At 36.0% G+C, this 24,993-nt stretch overlaps 1 protein-coding gene and 1 long non-coding RNA gene across 8 annotated transcripts in view; both read right to left on the bottom strand.

The window, feature by feature from the left end:
- The window catches only part of ppp1r1c (protein phosphatase 1, regulatory (inhibitor) subunit 1C), a 59,205-nt gene that overhangs the window by 13,279 nt on the left and 20,933 nt on the right, over positions 1–24,993 (bottom strand). For 4 of the 7 annotated variants that reach the window (NM_001002538.2, XM_087266303.1, XM_087266306.1 and 1 more), the window contains 2 exon segments: positions 7,554–7,620; positions 7,831–7,865. In NM_001002538.2, coding sequence (NP_001002538.1) covers positions 7,554–7,620; positions 7,831–7,865 — 102 coding nt within the window. 7 annotated transcript variants of the gene reach the window in all.
- LOC101882689 (uncharacterized) lies at positions 18,629–24,464 on the bottom strand. The gene is made up of 5 exons (XR_015499852.1): positions 22,018–24,464; positions 21,643–21,721; positions 21,418–21,487; positions 20,759–20,933; positions 18,629–20,665 (listed from the first exon to the last, which is right to left on the bottom strand). It is a non-coding gene; the product is annotated as an uncharacterized LOC101882689 (long non-coding RNA).

Below are 24,993 nucleotides of genomic sequence, written 5' to 3'. Positions count from 1 at the left end.
TTTACATTTTAAAACTTTTTATTTAAAAACCAAAAACAGTTTATTTACAAAGTTGAACTCCAGCTTGACTCTATAAGGTTCGTTCTGTGCATGAGCCAATCAGCATTTTTAATGCACGCACAGGGATCAATCGGGATCAGTTTTCTTTGTCATTTCGCCGGACTGCTCCAATGACAGCGGGAAACACCAGAAAGACAAAATCACACAAAATCAGAGTCGGCTAAATAATTCTGCACCACACAAAATTAAGATGTGTGTAAATGTGATAGTTTAGAAGTATTCAAGACATTAAGATGAACTGTTTAATATTACATTGTTGAAAAAGAAACGAATATTAAAAAGTTCTATATTAAATGTATTTAATATTTTTTTTATTTATTTTTATCTGTGTATATATAGTCAATGAAACATGTTTTAGTCATTTGCTCATTGTCTGTTTTCTTTTAAAGTCTTTAAATGTGATATTAAGCATTGAAGGGCAAATAATTAATTTTATTCATGGGGCATATAATTCAATAATTATAATTCAATAATTTATATAAACCATAAAATTTAATATATATGACCATAATATTTAAATAAAATGAACATATGCACTGGACAAAATATCTAGCACAGTCTTGCATGTTTAATATGAACAAGAAAAAATATTCATCCAAAAACATTAAATAAATGATATAGAAAGCAAAAATTTTACTTTCTCAAGCCTCAACAAATTGTTGCAACACCACAATAAATATATTTTGATTGCATTTCTTCAAAAATATTGCTTCAATTAATGATCTGCCAGATAGAATGAGAAGGCTATATCTGTATTTACCCTGTTTTTTTACTCCAATTTGCAAATGTAATTGAACTTTGATCATTTACATTTAGAGTACATTTAGGGACGCTGTCATGTTAATGTATTAACGAGAACTGTTACACACACATTGTTTGTTATATGGAATGCAAAAACTTTGAAGCTTAATGTCTTATAGAACAGATAGAACCTTAGAATTCCAAGGTAACAAATTGTTTAGGATTATTAAGAGAGTTGGGTGTGACGTGCTACTGTAATCTAATTACATTTTTTGGGGAACGCAGTAATGTAACAGTTTACATTTTAAATTTGTGTCATTTGATTACAGTTACTAAAGTCAGTGTACAGTAACTGCGTTACTTATTTTACAAATATGGTTTTTAAAAGAAAAAAATGCTTCTTTTAAATCACATGTTCTGCTGCAAACTCAGTTAATAAGCATGCACTTTTAAATTGCTGGAAAATGCGAGCTGAAATGGTTGTTGTCAAGAGTGACTGCTTCTTCACTAGAAATACAGACAATACTTTTATTTCATTGAGCGTAAAAACAAAAACATTGCTGTGAAATGCAGTGTATGTCCAGTATAAAGAAATTTCGACTGCTTTTAACTCGACTAGCATCTTGTTCAAGCCTTTCTTTGACAATACTCGTCACCAAGAAGGACACCAGCGCCCAAAAACATGGCGGCCCAACTTAGCCTAAACAGGCTAAATTAATTTTTTGTGCAGGATTAGGAGTGAAGGTCTCTCCTGAATGGGAAAAGAAGCGTAGCTGCTTATGGGGCCGATATGGGGCCCAATACTGTATGTGCTATATAATAAATAATATATGCTATATACAAAGAAGCACTGATCTAAGAAAATTACTAATTACTGCTTACAATCGACAGATATTTCATATATATATATATATATATATATATATAACAAAGGACAAGAAACTACATGGACAGACACAGTGAATTATATGATGTATGGATCAAAGTCTGAGACCACTTAGTGGTAATATTTTAAACCTGCATTGCAAAAAATGCTGATAAATAGCAGTGTGTTCTGTGATTCATATATAGTTTTTTCACCATTTATTTAAGCTTTTGAATTGCATTTTGGAACATTTAAAATTAGTTAGCGATCAATTATTAGTTTTAATAGTTCTTCTGAATGGTAATATAATGCAGTTTCCACAAAAAAAAAAAATATATATAAATAAATAAAAATCTGCCAAAGAGAAACTTTTCAACAGTAAAGTCTGTTAAAAAGCTATCCGGAAAACATATTTTTTCTATGTATAAACTTACAATTCTGAAAAATAAAAACATGGAACTGTAAGATATAAACTTGAAGTGGAGGAAAAGGTTAAAACTGCAAGATAGAAATGATATAGGATTTGGAATAGAAAAAACTTGAAATTATTAAGGGGGAAAAAGTGAATTATAAAATGTAAACCTGATATTATAAGAAATATGTCAGAATTGTATGACATAAACACTGAATTTTGGGTAAAATGTTAGAAATGAGCGATATAAACGCAGAATTCCAAGAAAAACAGATATAAGGCAGATATAAACTTGTTAGCAAGTAATAAAAGGTCTAAATTGAGAGACTCAGAATTCCAATCAAAAGATATAAAAACCTAAAATGATTTTCGCTGCTTGTTCAAACTACTTTTTTTTTTTTTTTTTTTTTTTTATCAAATGACCTGAATCAACTAATTTCTTGATTTTTTTGGGGGGGGTTTGATTTCTATTGGGACAGAATAAAGGAATTGTGTGGAACCCAGCATTTTAACAGTGTATAAATAACAACAACAAAAATGTTTGACCTTGATCTTTCTATAACCTTGAAAAGGTAATTTAAATAATTTAAAGTGATATATTGTCTGGGTTCATTTTGTACATTACGCAACAAAAATTTTGTAATAAACTGCCGTCACATTTTCTGTTATTTTAGACTTATTTGCCTACATATTATTTCTTATACATTATTTCCCACTACCAGAATAACAATAAAAGTCACTTTGCTAAACTGTAAAATTGAATTTTCAACATCAAAATTCAACAGAGCAGAGATCAACTTCCTATAATGCAATTCACACCTGTAAATAAATGGAAAACACTTGTGAATCAAAATACACAGCATATTATATTTATAGTGTGAATATAAACAAATGTTTTGTCATTCTAAACCTTTGGAACAAAAACATTTTTTAGATATGAAATATAAAAAGATCTGCACTATTTTAGGCTATTTCTTAGATGTTCTTGTTTCCACTGAAGCTCAAGATGCCATTTGCATCATTCTCAAATCACAATGGTATAAAATAGAGCTGAAAACAAACACATACAGTATTCACTAGCGGCCTGAGACTTTGGACCTCGCTGTATATGGATATGAGTGGAGGAGTGTGTTAATATTAGCAGCTGATCCATAAGCACACACACACACACACACTGTGAGTAGTCTGTTGAGTGGGCTGCATGTGTGGGTCACTGTGTGCAAATCACCGCCTCCATCACTCGGTATGTGTAGTGTGAATGTTAATGCAGGTGCACTGTGGATCAGATGGCATAAACACATCATTCCTACTATACAGTATATTTCCACTGCCTTAATATATGACTTTTTATTAAAGCATTGAAATAATTATGTTAATCACCATTAAGTGAAAACAGGACTGTAGCTTAATTCATTTCAATACAAATGTAGAGATTTTTTTTTTAATTAACCAATATAAAAATGTTACAGTTTTTCTCAGTGACATTGGTGCATTTCTCACAACACTATTTACATTTGCACAACAGGTAATGCATTTCTCAAAACAATTAGTCATTTGTGCACATCATAGTAGCAGTTTCTCATTCCTTCCAACAAATCGCAAATGCTTTTGGACATGCATCACTTGCTTTCATACAACTCTCTGCTGTTTATAACATTATCTTTTGCTTATGTCATGTCAGTCAAAATGAACTAAACTCGTGAATGCTGAATAGTCATTCCATATAAAACAATAGTCCTCATTTCATTACTTGAGTCATTACATACAAAATGTTGAACCAGTTTTTTAAAATCTGTCAAGCTAATTTTATACAAAATAAAAAAAAAAATCCTGAAAATGTCTTCTAAACTGATCAATTTCATAAATGATTTACAGACCTGTGTATGTTGTAGGTTCAGTTCTAATACGTACTGCAATATTAGCCTCTTTCACACAGTGATACCAGTTAATATATGTAAAATTTCCGGAAATACTTTACTGGTAAATTCAAAAAAGTGCTGTTCACACAGGCGAGAATGTTATGGAATTTTTCAGGAAAAGGGCATTCACACATCCGTTCCAAAATACAGATAAATTCTGACATCATTAACCAGAAATGAGCTCTTAACCGCTGGGCTTGTATTAGTAAACATTTGACTACATCACAAACTCTGTGGATGGATCAGTATTGTGAACAACTTTGACGAAAACATATAGAGAAACACTTTCGCATGTTGAGATGTACATGATACGGGTATGTGCTGGCGCTCACGTGCTGTTTCACGGGCACACGCAAAGCTTGAAGGTAAACAAACAACGGCTTGTCATAAGCATGTTATCGATAATTGTTTACACGGCTGGCATTAAGATGAACATATAAACGTTATCTGACTAATTTCTAGCAGCTAAATGAGTCTGGGAAAATATTCAAAGGCTTTTATTCTCACAAACCGTGCGGACTTGAATGCGTCTGACTGTTCTGATTGGCTAAAGCAGACGTCTCACGTCAGCACGTTCTGGATGTGCACTCGCTCTTTCCGGCAATCTTCCAGCTGCGTTCACACATCGCAGCATTCCGGCAAATTACCGGTAATGTTACAACTTCTCTTATCGGAAAATAGCCAGAACGAATTTACAGTTTTTTTCAAAAAGGGCCTGTTCACACATACACACCTTTCTGGAAAAATTGCCGGTAATTTTCCGGAAAGTCTGAATGTGTGAAAGGGGCTATTGTTTACAGTTGTGCACAGCTATACCCAAAGGGAGTTTATGTTTGTTGTAAATAAGGGTGTATTTGTTCTTTTGCACAATGCTGTGAATACATTGTGAATGCTGTGACAAAGAGAAAATGCAGTGAAAATGTAAAACATACATATTCAGTGTCTTGTACTCAGACAAGACTTTTTTGCATTGGAAAACACAGAGTAAACTGTCATATTGAAAACACAACAAAGCCATTTGACTATCTTGCTCATAAACAATGGTGTCAGGACTTTTCATCTTGATGACACTGACACTTTCATTGACATGAATACTTGCTTTCGAGGATCGAGCTATCTGATTCGAGCAAGTGACGCGCTTTTGCAGGTTATCAACTAAGTTTTGCAGTTTGTAAAAATTGTTTTGAGAAATGCATTAACTTTTGTGCAAATGTAAATAGTGTTGTAAAAAATGCACCAAAGCCACTGAGAAAAACTGTAGACACAACACTAAATTACTAAAACTAAAATAAAGGGAATATAGAAAACATAAAACAACACAAGAAAAATCTAACATAATGTAAAACATTAAAAAAAACTTTAAATAGAAAAATCAAAAACATTTTTAAGGTAAATCGTAAAATGATAAAATATACTGTAATATAAAAACTGCTAAACAAAAACACTGTTAATAATCCAAAATGATAGAAAATTAAAAGTAATATCTAAAACCAGAAACCGTATGTAAAGATGTGCATAAAGTACACATTTTATTAATATAATAATATTTTATAAATATATCAATATATTTATTTATGCATAATACAAATACATATATTAAAAACATTAATATATTAATTGATAATATATGTAGATGAATACTAAATAATTATATACTATCTATCTATACTGTAATACATCACAAACGTTACAATAAAAGCACTGCTATGAACACTCACCGGCCACTTTATTAGGTACACCTGTCTAACTGCTCGTTAACAGTAAATTTCTAATTAGCCAATCACATGGCAGCAACTCAATGCATTTAGGCATGTAGACATGGTCAAGACGATCTGCTGCAGTTCAAAAAGAGCATCAGAATGAGAAAGAAAGGTGCAAATGCTTTGTTGATGCCAGAGGTCAGAGGAGAATGGCCAGACTGGTTCAAGCTGATAGAAAGGCAACAGTGACTCAAATAACCACTTGTTACAACCGAGGTATGCAGAAGAGCATCTCTGAACACACAACGCATCAAACCTTAAGGCAGATGGGCTACAGCAGCAGGAGACCACACCGGGTGTCACTCATGTCAGCTAAGAACAAGAAACTGAGGCTACAATTCGCACAGGCTCACCAAAATTGGACAATAGAAGATTCTGATGAGGCTCGATTTCTGCTGTGACATTTGGATGGTAGGGTCAGAATTTGACATCAACAACATGAAAGCATGAATCCATCCTGCCTCGAATCAACAATTCAGGCTGGTGGTGGTGGCGGTGTGATGGTATGAGGGTTATTTAAAGCCTCTTCTTCTTGATGGCCCTCGTAATGTAAAGATCTAATGTATTCATAACTGTTTTTACACATACGTTTCACATTTGGTAATCATGACTAGTATCTATATTTCAAACATCTAAACTGGACTCATCTCTCCCATACAGTATGGGTCTTTTCAAACATACATGACAGATTCAACATATGTTGTATACATTTCATGCTTTTCTGACAGATGGTTCTCATTGTATCCTCAAGTCCTCTCTCGTGCTCTTTTATGCCTTAACCTGTCACCTGTTTTCAAAGACATATAATGGCGGATTCATAGGGTCCTCCACTCACCCAATTAAATGTGTCTTCATATAGGTTTAGTAAATAAAAATCTTCATCACGGACCACCGTGTCAATGCCACAGCCTACCTGAGTATTGTTGCTGACCATGTCCATCCCTTTATGATCACAGTGTCATTAAGCTCGAATCATCTCAGACTGGTTTCTTGAACATGACACTGAGTTCACTGTACTCAAATGGCCTCCACAGTCACCAGATCTCAACCCAATAGAGCACCTTTGGGATGTGGTGGAACTGGAAATTTGCATCAAGGATGTGCAGCCGACAAATCTGCAGCATCTCTGTGATGCTTTCATGTTAATATGGACCAAAATCTCTGAGGAATATTTACAGTACCTTGTTGAATCTGTGCCACAAACGATTAAGGCAGTTCTGAAGGCAAAAGCGGGTCCTACCCTTTACTAGTAAGGTATACCTAATAAAGTGGCCAGTGAGTTGTACAGTATTTGCAGTTAAAGTAAAAATGATAAGCCTTCTTGTAATATATATATATATATATATATATATATATATATATATATATATATATATATATATATATATATATATATATATATATATATATTTTTTTTTTTTTTTATTTTATTTTATTTTTTTTTTTTAAGTGATGCTTGATGGAGTAAACATTTTAAACATAGCAGTTTTAAATATTTAACTTCTGTAACTATTTTCTTTTGTCTTTGCCATGATGACTGTAAATAATATTTTACTAGTTATTTTGTAAGATACTAGTATTCAGCATTCATATACTGTATATATGAAGATATGTTATCTCCACAGCCTTTTCTCTTGATACATCCATTTATAGAAATACTACTGTAAATGACGACACAAGCACATTCATTTTTAATGGCAGCCAGCTCATGAAGTACTGCATAAGAGGAGTGAGTCAGATGCTCTGGTTACGCAAGAGTCAGAAACGTCACATCAGTGCAGATGCTGGATCTTTACCTCTCATGGTGGGCGGTGTGTAGACGCTCTGTTTCCTCTGGGCTGGAGAAAGCTGCGCGTTCTGGGCCTGGAGAGTGGACAGTGGAAAAGCACAGCGTGAGAGACGGGATCTGATTTCACTAAGACTCTATTTCAGGAGCTTGGAAATCAATGACAACTGCATCAGAGCTCCATCCATCTTCAGCAGCGTCTCAACACAGAGAGACGAGCAGGAGACAGCAGTCTAACACTCATGTAAAGTGCTGGGGTTAAACTTTTGCATTTGTACAGGACTCACCTCTGTTTGATGGCCTGTAGACTGCTTGTCATCTCCTGAAGAGGGAAAACAATGGAGGGATTTAGTTTTAATGCATGTTTGAACATGGAAAATATAAGAAAAAAGCAACCAAAAATAAAAACACTTTATTGTAAAAAAATTATATGACAAACAATCAAGTCAACAGTTGATTTGAGGTTACTTTAACTCATTCACTCATTCATTGATTTCCTTCAGCTTAGTCATTTTTTCCAGGGTGGCCACAGCGTAATAAACCACCAACTTTTCCAGCATATGTTTTATGCAGCGGATGACCAAGCCACAACCCAGTACTGAGAAAAACCCATACATTTACACATTCACACACACTCCTACACTACGGCCAATTTAGTTTATTCAATTTATTTGGACTGTGGGGGAAACCACAGCACCCAGAGGAAACCCACACAAGTTACTTTAACTCATTTTAGAAAGTTATTCAAGTTTCAACAATTTATAAAAGCTTTAATTTCATATTTTTTAGTCAGTTTGATTGGTGACGGGGAAAGTCCATCTGATTCAATTAAGCATTTTAAGGCAGGAATATTTTTTAAAGTGCACAAAATGAAGAGAGCTTAGATTAAATACATTACAATAATCAAAAGAGACTGTAAATACATTTCAATATTTACATTGATAAAAATAATTTTATCCTAAATGTTATCCTAAACCTTTTTTAATTTTATTATATAGAAATTATTTCTATTTATTTGACAGACAGACAGACAGACAGACAGCCAGCCAGCCAGACAGACAGACAGACAGACAGACAGACAGACAGACAGACAGACAGACAGACAGAACAGCTGAAGCTCATTATGGACTAATTACTGTAGGACTATAAAGACACCTCATTCACACATACACTCTTTTCTGAGTCTTGTAAACTGTAAGTGAGCATCACAAAGTGTTTTCCTTATCTTGCCTTGTCATGTTTTGACCTTTGCTTTGTTTTATTGTTTATGTTGTTTTGGCACATGTCCTGACCATTCGTCTGTATTCGGACCATGCTTTTGGATTATCTACATGTTCCTGTCTGTCTCTGTTTTGAGCTTTTGCCTGCCTGACGACTTCTCAACTCTGTTGTACCCAGACTCATTACAATATCATTATTAATAATTATAACTATAACACATTTGTTTTCATCTTAATGTGTTATAATACCATACTAATTTAGTTATAACACATTAGATAAAAAAAATAATTATATATATATATATATATATATATATATATATATATATATATATATATATATATATATATATATATATATATATATATATATATATATATACATTTCAACCTACTATTAATAACTAATACTATAATTTACTGATATAATAGCTGAAAACCACTATTATATTAATATTGTGCACTAAATCAGCATTATATATAAATGTTATCGGTTTACAAAATGATCTGCTCTCAAAATGTTCCCAAAACATTAGCACACAAACATTTATACATCCTTCATTGAATCTTATAATCTATGTAAAAATAATGATTTACAGTTTAAAATGTTGCTACGTGTTTCAGAATGTTCAGAGAACATTAAACAGTAAAATTCCTGAAACAATATCAAAAATGTAAAACAGAACTAACTAAAACTGGACATCTTGAATGTTTAGAGAGCATATTGCTTCATAACTCAATGAGAAGTCAAAAAAAAAGTTCCTAGAACAAAAGCAAATTGGCTGTTTGTACCAGACAACACCACAGAAATGTGAATACAGCCATTCAGAAGCACAGAATATGTATATTAATACATATTAAACCTCTTTAACTTTATTAAATTTACATGCTGAATCACTGATGTGTGCTGGCTTGTCACAGTTCTAAAGTTCAATTTCAAATGGTTTATTTTAGTTTTAAGATCTGAGGTAAACTATTTGCCGCTGCTTAGTATCAGTAGTATGACAATAAATGTTAGGTAAACTGGCATCCAAACTCACATTGTTAGCATTTAACACTGAATAAAACACATGAGGTGTACCTGAGGTAAACACTGTCAGTTTATCCTGTTGTTTAGCTGAAAGAAATAGAAGCTAGTGATGTGCGGATCGATACTAAAATATTGATATCTCCGATACTAGCTTTGTATGTTTTAGAATCGATTATCTTATCAAAATATCAATATTTTAGTTATTTGAAGCAAATATATAGTTTATTGGAAATAACCACAATTACCCTAGTTTTTCTGAATAATACAAACTTAGTCTGAACTACTTGTTCTTCCGCCTGCCTAGTCATGTGCGTAACATGGCACTGTACAAATGCAGAGCAGGCAAGCTAGCCACTCAGTCCGCTAGCATGGCACATGTTGTTCAGTCACGCTGTCATTGGATGTGGGTGACCGCAAACGAAGTATGTATGGAGCTACTTCACTTCCATAAACTCAAATGATGTTGTTTGTGACACGTGTAACAAAACAGTGAGGTACTGTTGTAATACCACAAACCTAATCAAACATCTGCATAGAAATCACAAGACTGACAACGTCATGACTAGGCGGTCAGAGGAAGAGGAAATGAGAGGCACAGGTGCTGCTAGGGCGAAACAGACATCGCTTGCAGAGTCCTTAAGTGGAGCAGGCAGGCACTATCTACTAAAATGGTCGTGCCGAACTGAGTCTGGTTCTCTCAAGGTTTTTTTTCTTCACTCCCATCAGGTGAAGTTTTTTTTCCCTCTCCGCTGTCGCCACTGGCTCGCATGGTTCAGGATTGGTAGAGCTATACATCGATGAATTTGCTCTTCAGTGTTTGAACTCTCAGTAATGATTAAATCACACCGAACTGAGCTAAACTGAACTAAACTGAACTTAAACACTAAAAACTGAACTACACTGTTCCAGTTACTATGACCATTTATGTGAAGCTGCTTTGACACAATCTACATTGTAAAAGCGCTATACAAATAAAGCTGAATTGAATTGAATTGAATCTAGGTACAAAGAAAATGTGGCAATGTGGCTGTATTTTTGGGGGCATGGGTTTTTAAGACAATTGATAAAGCAATCGGATCAGATAGGAAACCAGTAGTATCGCATATCACTAATAGAAGCTGTATCTAAAATATAAATTTCAGGTGTTGGTCAGGACAAAAACTATATGGAGAATATTACATCTATCACGTGTCATTGCTTTTATTTAGACTCTGTTACCTTAAATTAGCTTTTAGGCTCGATAGTTAGGAACACTTTTGTTGATGTCGTCAATCTGGCAACCTGCGCTTGCGTTTGTTTTGAACCAGGCATGCAATACCTAGTTCAACTTAGTAAACTTACAGACACCTTTAACTTTCTTTTTTTTTTTCTCAAGGCAACAACAAATGTTTACAGCACTTTTGAGTCCCACTTAACTGATGTACAGGATTGGATCATGTGATCACTGTAAATTATGTTAAAGCACACTAAAAGCAAAGCTAAATTTAAACCAATTGTACCTTGTTTGATCCAGGAATGGAATGTGTGTGATGAGCACAATTTGATTTGAGCCCCCGCTCCCAGCGCTTTCATAATGCAAAACTGCTTTTAGGAGAGCGGCCCATTTCTTTCCCCAACTGCATTAAGAGGGGCTTATACATTATTTCAGATGTTATAAAATCAAGGTCTAATTGTTCATCTGAGATCCCAAAAGACCAGATTCATCTTCCAGGGTTTTCATGATTCTTTTAGGCCGGCTTAGAGTTTCATCATGCTTGCTCTCACTGCTTTTGGAGAGCCTTGAAGAATCCGACTAACTATGCAAATGCTTTGTAAAATCTTCAATATGAAACCCATCAGTCCTACTGCACCAAACACGGTCTGAGCTGAGATCGAACCGGTGATTCTTAGCATGGGAGTCTTTTCTTCTAACAAGGAGGCTAAAGACCATGATCCTAGCATCTGTCACTCGAGTACCCTTCGAGGTCAAAAGAGTGAGGTTTACCTGCATAGCACTTTGCTAGCTGGCGTCCGTTACACTCACCCCCCTAAAGCTCACTTGCATCCCGGACGAGCCCCCACCTGTCTTACTGCACCCAACCCAGTCGGAGCTGGGATCGAACTGGCAATTCTTTGCATGGGGGTCGGTTGCTCTAACAAAGAGGCTGAAAACCATGGCCTCTAGTGTCTGTCGCTAGAGCACCTTTAGAGGTCAGAAGAATGAGGTTAACCTGCATAGCACTTTGCTAGCTGGCCTCTGTTACCAGGCACGTGCACACATAGGGCTCAACCTGTGCAGTGCACATGCCCTTTTTAGTCTTGGATAGAAAGTGCCCTTCCAAAATTATCAAAAGTGCCCTCGCGAACGTGACACACCCTTTGTCCCGCCCTTGAGTAGGCGCGTGACAACACCGCTCTTGAGTACACGCGCTCAACCCCCCCTCCCCCGCTTTACAGTACGCGCGCGACAACACAGCTGATCAGAATGGTTGTTCAAAATTCGCAATAAATTTACATTTTTCAGTACCAACATATTTCAGTTTATCCACTGCTTAAAACATATACTGGATAAGTTGGTGGTTCATTCCACTGAGGCGACCCCAGATTAATAAAGGGACTAAGCCTTCTGTAAAATTAATATTCTGTTGTTCAGAATATTAAAGTGAATGTTTCATATTAAAATTAGAGAATGTTACATACTAAAATTAAAGTTCCTCAGTTAATAAAACAACAAAAATATTTTTCTTAATAAATACATTTTGGTTTGACATCTAAAATGAATGACCGCCTTATATTTTGGAAGCCAATGCATTTATTTAAAGGTATAGTTCCCCCAAAAATGAAAAATTACCCACAATTAACTCACCCTCATGTGGTTACAAACCTTGAATTTCTCTTCCCTGTTGAACACTAGGTGCGCCATGGTGGCGCAGTGGGTAGCACGATAGCCACACAGCAAGAATGTCACTGGTTCGAGCCTCGGTTGGGCCAGTTGGCATTTCTGTGTGGAGTTTGCATATTCTGCAAGTGTTAACGTGGGTTTTCTCTGGGTGCTCCGGTTTCCCCCACAAGTCCAGTCATGCGCTAGAGGGAAATTAGGTAAGCTAAATTGTCCGTAGAGTATATGTGTGAATGAGTGTGTATGGATGTTTTCCAGTGATGGGTTGCAGCTGAAAGGGCATCAGCTGCATAAAAAAATGTGCTGGATAAGATGGCTGTTCATTCCACTATGGCAACCCCAAATTAATAAAGGGACTATGCAGAAAAGAAAATGAATGAATGAATGAATGATGAGGAACACTAAAGAAGTTACTTAGAAAAAAAAAACTGTAACAACGGACATCCATAGTAGGGAAAACATATACTAAATAACAAATATCCACAAATATAAATAACATATTTTGTGTTCAACAGAAGAAAGAAACTCAAATGGGTTTGTGACAAGTGAAGAGTTAGTAAATGATCACAGTATAATCGTTTTTGGGTGAACTACCCCTTGAACATTCATTAATTTAATTAATTTTCCTTCAGCTTAGTCTCTGTTTCAGAGGTTGCCACAGCAGAATGAACTGCCAACTATTCCGGCATATATTTTACGGAGCGGATGCCCTTCCAGCTGCAACACAACACTGGGAAACACCCATACACACTAATTCACACACACACACCAATTTATAGTCAATTTAGTTAATTCAATTAATGCATGTTTTTTGAGTGTGGTGGAAACACGCAAACCAGTGACCTTCTTGCTGTGAGGCGACCACTATGCTACCGTGCCACCCATCCCAACATGTACTGCATAATTTTGAATGTCATCCGTTTTGTATTGTGAAAAGCCTTTGGACCACTAACTTGACTGACGCTACAGTTGCTTAAAGGGGAAAGACAAATTTAAAAGCCCCTGATTTCTCTTAAAGCCTCTGAGCATCTTTATTCCCTCATCTAATAGCCACTTAAGCCTTTAAATGAAGTCTGAGGAAATGCTGGATTACCACTTGAGACCTGGTGCTCCAAGTAAAACCAGAGGAACTCAGAGAACCACAGTTGCCACAAAAGCCTTCTCTTTTATAAGCCCTCTGGCTCCACACAAGAGGATGGTATTATAAAGATGTAGCGCACAAAATGTCCCTGCCAAAGCCACAGGTTTTGCTCCATGAACACTGCACCAAATTACCACTCTAACCACAAAGAAACACTCCACTTTTTTTTTTCTGGAAATCAGTCACTGGAAAACACACATACACACTCATTCACATACATACTCTATGGACATTTTATTCACTTATACCGCATGTTGTTGGACTTGTGGGGGAAACCTGAGCACCTGGAGGAAACCCATGCAAACATGGGGAGAACATCTAAACTCCACACAGAACTGCCAACTGACCCAGCCGAAGCTCGAACCAGCGACCTTCTTGCTGTGAAGCGACATCACTACCTACTGCGCCACCTCGTGGCCCCCAGAGTTAAATTGTTTTCACCAATTTTTAGTATAACCAGCCGATCTCCGGGTCTGGCAGAAGCACTTGTAGCTTAGCTTAGCATAAATCATTGAATTGGATTAGACCATTTAAGGCTGATTTATACTTCTGCGTCAAGCGCACGCATATGCTATGGCACAGCCTAAGTGTGGACACATAGCCCATCGTCGTGGCCATCGGTGATGTTGACGCGGACCTCTCAAAAAATGGAACGTGTACGTGTAGCGCAAGCTCTGTGATTTTTCGGCTTGGTATCGCTGACGAGTGCAAGCCTGATCCAGCGAGTATTTACAAGTGTGGAGTCACGTGAAGGAGCTCCGGATGTAGACTGCTGTGTTGTGTTTACCTTATGATTAAAGTTGTTGCACGTCCGCCAGTTCCTGCCTCAAAATGAGCGAATTTGAGTCACTTGTACATTAAGGAAGCATTCAGAAAAAACAAAATACCTGCGTAGAGACTCAACACAGAAAAACATAAACACCTACTGCCAGCTAGCATTTTGGAAGTATATTGCAGAGCAACAGAAACAGAGTGCAGTAATATAAATGCACAGCTACGCGCAAGGCTTGCACGCCGATCACTTGACGCAGAAGTATAAACCAGGCTTAGCGTCTTGCTCAAAAATGACCAAGGAGTTTAGATAATTTTCCTATTTAACACCAGTACTACCAAGGCGGTCACTTTGAACATTTAGAATTTTTGCAATTTAATTGTTTTGATGGTCACCTCACAGCAAGAAGGTCGCTGGTTTGAGCCTCGGCTGGGTCAGTTAGCATTTCTGTGTGGAGTTTGCATGTTCTCCCTGTGTTCCCGTGGGTTTCCTCCGGGTGCTCCGGTCTCCTCACAGTGCAAAGACACGCGCTGTAAGGGAACTTTGTGAGCTAAATTGTCTGTAGTGTATGTCCTGGTCCTCCAGGTTGGGGGTTGAGGGCTAACAATCCACCTCATAAAAACTAGATGTTATGAAACACCAATATGGTGCAGCTAAATATCAACTTATATTATAAACGGCCCTTTAACGTAGTTAAAATAAAACACATATCTATAACTCCCTGACTTTTACGATGTGTATATTTTCTTTTAGCATTGTTTCCAAAAACATAACTTTATTTGCTGAAAATATTCCCAAGAACCAGGCCACACACTTGCACTATCAGTTAGAATCGGTGTAAAATCATTGCGCCAACTGGAGCTATTTTACAGGAAACAAATTTCTTGATTATTATGCCAGAAATAGAGTATAGTTCCTCACCGTATGTATCAGCTTGAATGGACATTATCAGCTAATATGGGCTTTTTGCACCTACTGGTAGGCTCAGAAGGCTGTTATCATCCATTCACATTGTTAATCAGCTATACTAACAGAGAAGACTCCAGATCCTGATCTGTTTTTACATTACTTTGTCTGTTACGACTAAAGTTTATTTATTAATCATTATTATTATTATTATTTATTTATTTATTTTTGCGCATTGCATGTGTCTTTTTCTTTGTCCCACCTTTTTTTCTTGCTTTCTGTTATTCCATAGGCTCCCTTCCCAACATGATCCATGCTCTGATTGGCTGCTGATCATAAAAGCCTACAAAAACGAACTTCCGGCAGGGTTCAGAGAGCTCATTTGTGGTGCAAAAACTATATAATTACTCTCAACTGAGTGTCCAAGTTTAGTTGTCAACCGAAGGAGATCTTTTGCATTAGGTTTTTGTTTTCTTTGGGAAATCCACCACCCGCAACATTTGTTTTTGTTTATGATGACCATGTTGTTTACCCCTAGACTTGGGGCGCAATAGTGATAGTTGGGTTTAGGGTAGGGTGGTAGACATTAATAAACTCAATTAATGGGAAATTCAATAAATAATATAAATAATTTTAGTCGACTTACGGCCACAGCCATATGTAATCTATTGCTGATTAACCATGTAGATGGATGAGAATAGCCTTTTGAGCCTACCAGTAGGTGCAGAAGGTCCCTACTGGCCCATATCTATCAGCTGATAACCACTGACAACACCAATTCATTCGAGTGATAACATTCGAATCGGCGGCCATATCAACCTAAATAATAGGCTATTTTCTTTTTACCTTGGTTCGTAGTACACAATGTAATTACAGAAGTGTCAAGCTCTAAATAGGTTAATAATTAAATTAATAAGCAATCATTATTATTCTTTATTTGAGGGCTATGCGAATGCTGATCCGATTCAATGATTTATGCTAAGCTAAGCTAAAAGTGCTCCTGAAAAAAATCAATTGTTAACTCCAGGGGAGTTAACAAAATGAGCTTATTTACCAAAAAAGAGTTCCTTTAAGAAGCCAAACCGCTCTTCAGCTTCATTTGCAGCGAACAGTTACACCATGCCCAGTTTATGACAAGTGACGCAAGTTCATAAAGCTTCACAAACTTTCTTTATAAGAGACCGATTCCAAGTGTTTTGGATCAGAGGAAGAAATGCCAGCCAAACAAAGAGGAGCCTGTTTTGTGAATGCAGCTCTGTGTGTCCCACCTCCTCAACACGCCCCTGCCATCTACATCCAAAATCAGCAGGGAGAAATAATCAGCCGGGTACAACCACAACTCCAAAACAACCACACACCAAACGCTCGGCATCAATCAGGAAAAACAAACAGCATTTCCCAGTCATTTGTCAGGTTTGAATGGCTTTGCTGGAGAGCATGTCATCTGTGTTGAGTAAGACCTGGCAGAAGTAACCGCTCTTAGCGGAGGGAAGCTCGTGAGCTCATAACAAGGCCCTCTTCTCAAGCAGAACTGGCAGATGGCGATGCTGGCTTCTGAGAGGGGCTTTGGTAAAGCTTTATCATTAAAAAAAATGGTAATCTCTGCCAAGTAAAACGCAAGAGTGTGCGCACATATGATCTCGCCGAGTTTCCAGCCAAGACTAGACCTGAACACTCAGATGAGGAGGATCATCGCTATGTTTATCCACTGATATTCAAAACATTCTGATACTAGATGTTTGGATTATACAGTTGAAGTCAGAAATATTCAGATATTAGCCTCTCTGTATAGTTGACAATAACAGCTTTAGCCCAAGATGCTAATTGCAAACCAAATAGCACGTCGTGTCTAAAACTGAATTTCATGTATTTTCATTGTATTATTCTTTCTAAAAAGTGACCAAGAAATATCATGATAACAGAGTTGACAAATAATTAATTTAGTCTTCATGTATCCTAAAGATTTTGGTACTAATTAATGAGACTGCCAAAAGAAGTGACTTGGAAATCATTTAGATCACATGCTTTTTAAATCAGTGTTTTATGAGCTAAAATATGTTGTCCATGAGGCCACTAAGCCCTAGGAGGTTAAAGCTCATCAAGTATTTTTTTAACCATTCATTCATTTTATTGTCGGCTTAGTCCCTTTATTAATCTGGGGTCGCCACATTGACCAGTGACAGACACAAAACTAAAATGACAAGTAACACTGAAAATAAATGATTAAGCGATTAATAAACATAATCTATTTCTTCTTTGTAATAACTTAAAAGTCATTCATTTATTCATTTTCTTTTCTGCTTAGTCCCTTTATTAATCTGGGGTTGCCACAGAGAAATGACTCACCGACTAATTCAGCATATGTTTTACGCAGCGGATGTCCTTCCAGCTGCAACCCATCTCTGGGAAACACCCATACATACTTATTCACACTCATACACTACGGACAATTAAGCCTACCCAATTCACCTGTACCGCATGTCTTTAGACTTGTGGGGTGAACCGGAGCACCCGGAGGAAACCCACGCAAACACGGGGAGAACATGCAAACTCTACACAGAAACACCAACTGACCCAGCCGAGGCTCGAATCAGTGACCTTCTTGCTGTGAGGTGACAGCACTACCTACTGCGCCACCGCGTTGCCCAATAACTTCAATTAATAAAAAATATAAAATTTCATTATAACTGCAGAGTTATATTTGATATTAAGACAAATGTTCCTGGGTACACATGAAAACATTATTTTTATAGAAATAACGATATAATATGCGTTTATTATTTAAAACTATTTCATTCAGTTTTTTATAAACAATTAAAGGTTTATCGATTCTAGAATTACCCATGTACAGAAATGCACTGATTCTTGACACAAAATGTTTCAGGAAATTTTACCTCCATTCTGTTTTGCAAATAGCAACATTTATCTAAAATAGCCCCCAAAACAGCAATAAATAATTAAAAGGTATTTTTATTGCTTAAAATAAAATAATTTCAGACATATTGGGTGTTTTTTATTCTCACCAGTGTTCTTAAGTACAGTATTTAACTTTAATGTTATCAGACCTTAATAAAAACAACAAATAACAGTTGAAATCCGATTTATTAAACCCCCTTTGCATTTTTTTTTTCCCTTTTTAAATATTTCCAGAAAGATGTTTAACAGCTCTATAGCTCTATAAAAATATCTAGTCAAATATTATTTACTCTTATCATGGCAAAGATAAAATAAATCAGTTATTAGAAATAAGTTATTAAAATGTTTAGAAATGTAATGAGAAAATCTTATCTTCTTTAAACAGAAATTAGGGCAAAAAATAAACAGCAGGGCTAATAACTCAGGGGGTTTATTAATTCTGAGGTCGACGGTCGACTAAAGAAATTGATTAATGTTATATAGATGTGCTCGTTTTGTTTGTACGTTTTAAACACAGAACACAGGCAGATGTTTAATTATTAAGTAATTATTTAATAATTAAGTCCAAAATCAATTATTTCAATACAAATATAATATGATTTTTTCTCAGAGGTGATAGTATAATAGATTAATTTGAAACCAATTTGCCAAATCCTGCCATCTGAGTTCATTAACTCGTCTCCCAATTAACAAAACACTTTTGCCAGGACTTTTTTAAAGCAGAAACAGATTTTATATTACTATATTAAATACAGAATTATTCTATAAACATGTTTTGTCCCATTTTTAAACAACCACCTAAAGTATTTAGCACATTTAGACTGTCACAACATGAAAACGTCACATCATAAAGCTGCTCTGCCAAGTGCTACTTGGAAAATGCAGCGTACAAGCCTGAAAGTCATAATTACGGTGTGATGGGTTATAGATTTTTTATTTATTTTTTGGTCTGAATAAACTAGAAGCATAGAGCAATTTCAAATTCCTCTGTTTTCACTTTACAAACACAGGAAGCTTTTAATGCAAAATTGACGATCAAAGGATGCTTTATCTCTTTATTTTATCATTTTCAATCAGCCACAGGGAATTATTCAGGAGAGGCTTGGACGTCAAAGAATTTTTAAAAACTAAATAAGAAGAAGACTGAGGCAATTGTCTTTGGACTATTACACGGCTCTGCCAAGCTGAATCAAATGCTGGACAATCTACCTGATTACATTAAACCATCTGTAAGAAATCTAGGTTTCACCCTTGATTCCGCCCATCTATTTGACAAACAGGTAAATGCAGTAGTTAAATCTTGTTTTTTCCAGTTGAGATTATACGCTAAAGTGAAAGGCTTTTTAACTTGTGCACCCTCCAAATTTAGTCGGTTAATTCCGCTGTGGTGACCCCAGATTAATAAAAGTACTAAGCCGAAAAGAAAATGAATGAAATTAATGAATATGTACACTGTTAAAAATTGTCCCGTTAAAAAACAGCAAGTTACTGGCAGCACAGTTGCCAGCAAGTTACTGTTAAATTAACAGCATCTAGCTGTAGTTGAAATTTACAGGTTGTTACTGTTTTTAAAAAATACAGCATAAAGCTGTTATTTTCTACATTAACAGTAATTTACTGTCAAAAGTAACGGTTAATTAATGTTTATTTGAATTTTTAACTGTAAACTACAAATATGTTATCCTGAGAAATGAACTGCTAAGAAAACAGGTATATATACATTTTTTATTTGTTATAAAAACAGTTTAATACAATGCACACATATAGCCTTATTGGAAACAATGCTAAAACTAAAAAATGCAGTTTTTATTACATCGTATTACACTTATATATTTTAAAATTACTGGCAATGGAAAACCAAGTGGAATTACTACAACAATTACTACTCTGAAAACTTCTGAGTGAATTACAGAATTAGTAAGAAATAAAAAAGAATGCAATGAACAGTTTAGGTATTCAAGATCAAACATCTGAAAAAAGTATGCGACTAACACAATAAAATGAGTGCCATTAGTGAAGAGGATGTGTAAGGTGTGTGTGTGTGTGTGTGTGTGTGTGTGTGTGTGTGTGTGTGTGTGTGTGTGTGTGTGTGTGTGTGTGGTGTCACTTATATGACATCCCACTCAAAGTCCATTAGCTTCTTTAAGTAAACTGGCAACCTTAGTGTTGACAATTCTTTTTGTGGGTGACCTTTCCCATTCCCTTCGATAGGATGTGTCCACTCTTGGAGCCCCTTTTCAGGGTTTACCCATGAAGCTTCTGAAAAAATGCATACATTCAGAATTAGTGTGGGTTAAAGTTTATATGATAATAATGTGAAGAGAAATAAATATATGAATCTAAGCGTCTAACCTCTGAATTAATTCCAATGTCCATGCAGCCTCCGCTTGGTTCTCCACATTGAAAATGTCGTAAGTTAAAAACACAGCAGCTTTACCAGACAGAAAACTTGGCTGGATGCTCTCACAGATTATTTGCCCCTCAAAACTGATCATCCATTTATGAATGTAGCTTCCTGGTTTTTCTCCTAAAACATTTAAAAGAAAAAAACAATGTCAGCAGTCACATGAAATTATATTTTCTAGTTGAAAATATATGTGAGGGAAGCTGACGTAATTTTACTTAGTCCCAAAGCCCTGTTCTTGTAACACAATACATGTATTTGAAAATGTTGATTGTGGACTCGCCTGGACAGCCACTGAAATCAACATGTACAGTATATACTGTGTATTGTGAAATTGTCACTGCAATGTTTGTGATTTATTTAACTTAATATTTATGATCAACATAGCGTGTTAAACAACTAAGTGTTAAACAACTAAAATGGAGTAATTTAGTAAATTGAGTAAAATGTTTTCCAAAGGTGAGTGAAAGCTTGGGTAAAATATGGCAGAACATATAATTTATGTATTTGTGTATTTTGTTTTGTTCAAAAGAATTTACCATGTTTGCTAAAATACAGAGAAAACACCCTTAGTTGCTAAAGTAATAAAATACAGTTCTAAACATACCAAAAAGTATCAGTCAAGGAATTGCAGGTAGTTCAAGGGTCTTTTCTACATCAGGTACAGTAGAAGATGCCTAAGACAAGAATTACAATGATGAGGAAAGATACAAAATTAACAAGCATAATGTATGCGTAACATTTTTTAATTGTATTTTCAGTTATTAGGACAATAATACCACATAGCAAATAATAATAACTTTACCATGTTATCATGTTTCATTAAACTCACCTTGTAATCAGTAATCAATATCTGTATCAGAAATCCAGCTCCACTCTATGATGCAGTTAGCATGTTCACAGGTTCAGCACTGAAATGGACATATAAAACAGTTTATGGTGGTGATTAGCCAATTGTACTCGACGAAGTAGCATTACAATACAAACCAACTACAGTAAAAATTTTACAGTAAATGTTTTATCAAAGCCTACATTGAAGCCATATTAGGTAGCTATTGAAAGCTAAAGCTAAAATTAGCAATGAGATGACAATCTTTTCATCATGCTACATAAATCAATACTACTTTGTTGCTACATATGTTTAAAAACTGACTTTGTAGATAAGCTTATAACCTATATCCTTTTTAATTATCATATTCTGACTTACCGTGTAATCAGGAAATATCTGTGTCAGATTCCCAGTTACACTAAATGCAGATGCAGTTTGCACATTGACAGATTTAGCACTAAAATAGATGTAAAAAAGTTACAATATCAGCATCCAGTTAGCCTATGTGCAATCACAAATGTGTATTTTGTGTAAATTGAGCAAAATAAAGGTGCACTCACCGAGTAAGTCACAGTAAAAAAAAGGATGAAAATCCACGTGATGGCTGACGTCTTCTGTTCAAAAAATACTGTTGATTGCTGTTTTTTTACATTAGTGTGATAAAAACAGTAAAAAAATGTTAAATTTGTCTAAGTCATTTCAAAAACTGTAAGAAAACAGCAACATACTGCTTTTGACAATAACAGGATTATACTGTTAAAATTTTGCCGTAAATTAACAGCAATTTTTAACAGTGTACCCTTGAGGCATTAATATGGACCCTTTATGTACAAATGTGTAGCTTTTGAAAAGGTACCACCCCAGTGACAGCTGTCTTACCTTTATTTCTAAGAGTGTGTAGAATTCAAGAGATTAATTCATGCATTTATATCATCACACTTGGACTATTATAACTCAATTCATATAGTTATTGGCCAATCCTATATAAATCACCTAAACTGTAAAACCCAAAAACTTAAGGTACTGTAACATAAACCATTTGAGGAAATCGATTGCAACAAAGCATTTGAGTTCAAAAACTAATACTGAGTACTGTAAACTTATTCTATTTAAGTAAATGAAGCAATCTGAGCACAGTAAAACCCAACAAATGAAGAGAACTCAAACCAACTGAGTACTGCAAAACCCCAATAAGTTAAGGCAACTTAAACCGTTTGAGGAAACCGATTGCTACAAACCAATTGAGTTAAACTAATCTATACTGTGAACTTACTCCGTTTAAGTTGAAGTAATGAGGTATTTAATTAACTCCTTACTGTCAACACTAAGTTCAAAACTCTTTTCAAATGAGTAGAACTAACTTTCAGTAAAAAAAAAAAAAAAGTTTTTGAGTTAACTTCATTTTATTTGATTAAGTTGACTGTTAGGTTCTAAATGCAGCCGCTAGGCTTCTTACTAGCAGCCATAAATTTGAACACATTGTCCCCATCCTGTGTTCCCTAAACTGGTCGTGATATGTTTAAGAATAGGGCGAAGCAGTGGTGCAGTAGTGCTGTCGCCTCACAGCAAGAAGGTCGCAGGGTCGCTGGTTCGAGCCTCGGCTCAGTTAGCGTTTCTGTGTGGAGTTTGCATGTTCTCTCTGCGTTCCTCCGGGTGCTCTGGTTTCCCCCACAGTCCAAAGACATGTGGTACAGGTGAATTGGGTGAGCTAAATTGTCCGTAGTGTATGAGTGTGTGTGTGAATGTGTGTGTGGATGTTTCCCAGGGATGGGTTGCGGCTGGAAGGGCATCCGCTGCGTAAAAACTTGCTGGATAAGTTGGCGGTTCATTCCTCTGTGGCGACCCCGAATTAATAAAGGGCCTAAGACGACATAAAAATGAATGAATGTTTAAGAATAGAGTTTAAAATTTTACTTTATGTTTTTAAGGTATGAAATGGTCAGGCACCACCTTATCTTTCTAATCTTATTACTGTTAACAAATCTGGCATACAGTAGTCGAACCAGAAAATATCTCCAGATCCAAACTAAATAAAAATGGAGACCAGGGTTTTTCTGTAGTAGGTCCTAAAATGTGGCATGGGCTAGCTGCTAGAGTTCTTTCTAGAACAAAGAAATATGATCATATTACTCCAGTTCTTTCATCATTGCATTGGCTCCCTATTAAATATCGTAAAAAATTCCAAAAATGTTTTGACTACTCACAAAGCCCTAGCTCCCCAGTATTTGAGGAAGCTCTTGGTGTATTATAGCCCCTCACGTCCACTACGCTCAATTAATTTTGGACAATTGATTATTCCCAGAATATCAAAATCAACAGTAGGTGGCAGATCTTTCTTATATCTGACACCTAAACTCTGGAACAGCCTTCCTAGCACAGTTCGGGAAGTAGACACACTCTGTCAGTTTAAAAATAGATAATAGACACATCTCTTTGCGTTAGCATATATATAAAACACAAATGCTTTTGAAATCCAAATCCAAATCCTCTAAAGGATTGTAACCAGAGGGTAACCAGAGCCGGGAACATTTCCCAAAAGACATTGTAATTTGAATGGCATCTGCACTTATGTTAGTTTTTTTTAATTATTCCCGAGGTTTTTTTAAATCCTGGACCAGGCTGTATCCTGAGCAGCTGCTGTGGTGGTCATGGAGGAGTAGAGAGCATGAGCCTGATCCTTGTATGATCCCAGTGACAGATGAGTCCTCTCTTTGATCCTAAAGGGCCAGCCATTGACCTCTCCCACCTGCAGCTTCTCAACGATGGACGTCCAGCGTTCTCCAGCCTCCGGCGCCTAGACTGCATCTCTGAACAAGAAGTTTGGCCTGAGGAGAAATAGTCATGCCCAACTAAGCCTGGTTTCTCTCAATGTTTTTTCCTTAACTTTCGCCAATTGGTTAAGTTTGTTCCTCGCTGCTATCGCCACTGGCTTGCATGATTCGGGACTTGTGGAGCTGTGCATAGATGGATTTACTCTTCAGTGTTTGTACTCTCAGCAGTGAAAATTAAACCACACTGAACTGAACTGAACTTTAACACTAAAAACTGAACTGACACTGTTTCAATTTACTATAATCTTCTATGTTAAACGGCTTTGACAATCTACAGTGTAAAAGCGCTATAGCAGGGGTCACCAATCCTGGTCCTGGAGGGCCGGTGCCCCAGCAGGGTTTAGCTCCATCTTGCCTCAACACACCTGCTTGGATGTTTCAAGTATACCTAGTAAGAACGTGATTAGCTTGTTCAGGTGTGTTTGATTAGGGTTAGAGCTAAAATCTGCAGGCCACCGGCCCTCCAGGAACAAGTTTGGTGACCACTGCGCTATAGAAATAAAGATGAATTGAATTGAATACG

The sequence above is a fragment of the Danio rerio genome, chromosome 9 (genome assembly GCF_052040795.2).
Source record: "Danio rerio strain M-AB ecotype USA chromosome 9, GRCz13ab, whole genome shotgun sequence".
Classification (NCBI taxonomy): domain Eukaryota; kingdom Metazoa; phylum Chordata; class Actinopteri; order Cypriniformes; family Danionidae; genus Danio; species Danio rerio.
Note: the sequence above shows the minus strand (reverse complement) of the source record. Positions and strands in the feature narration are given on the sequence as shown.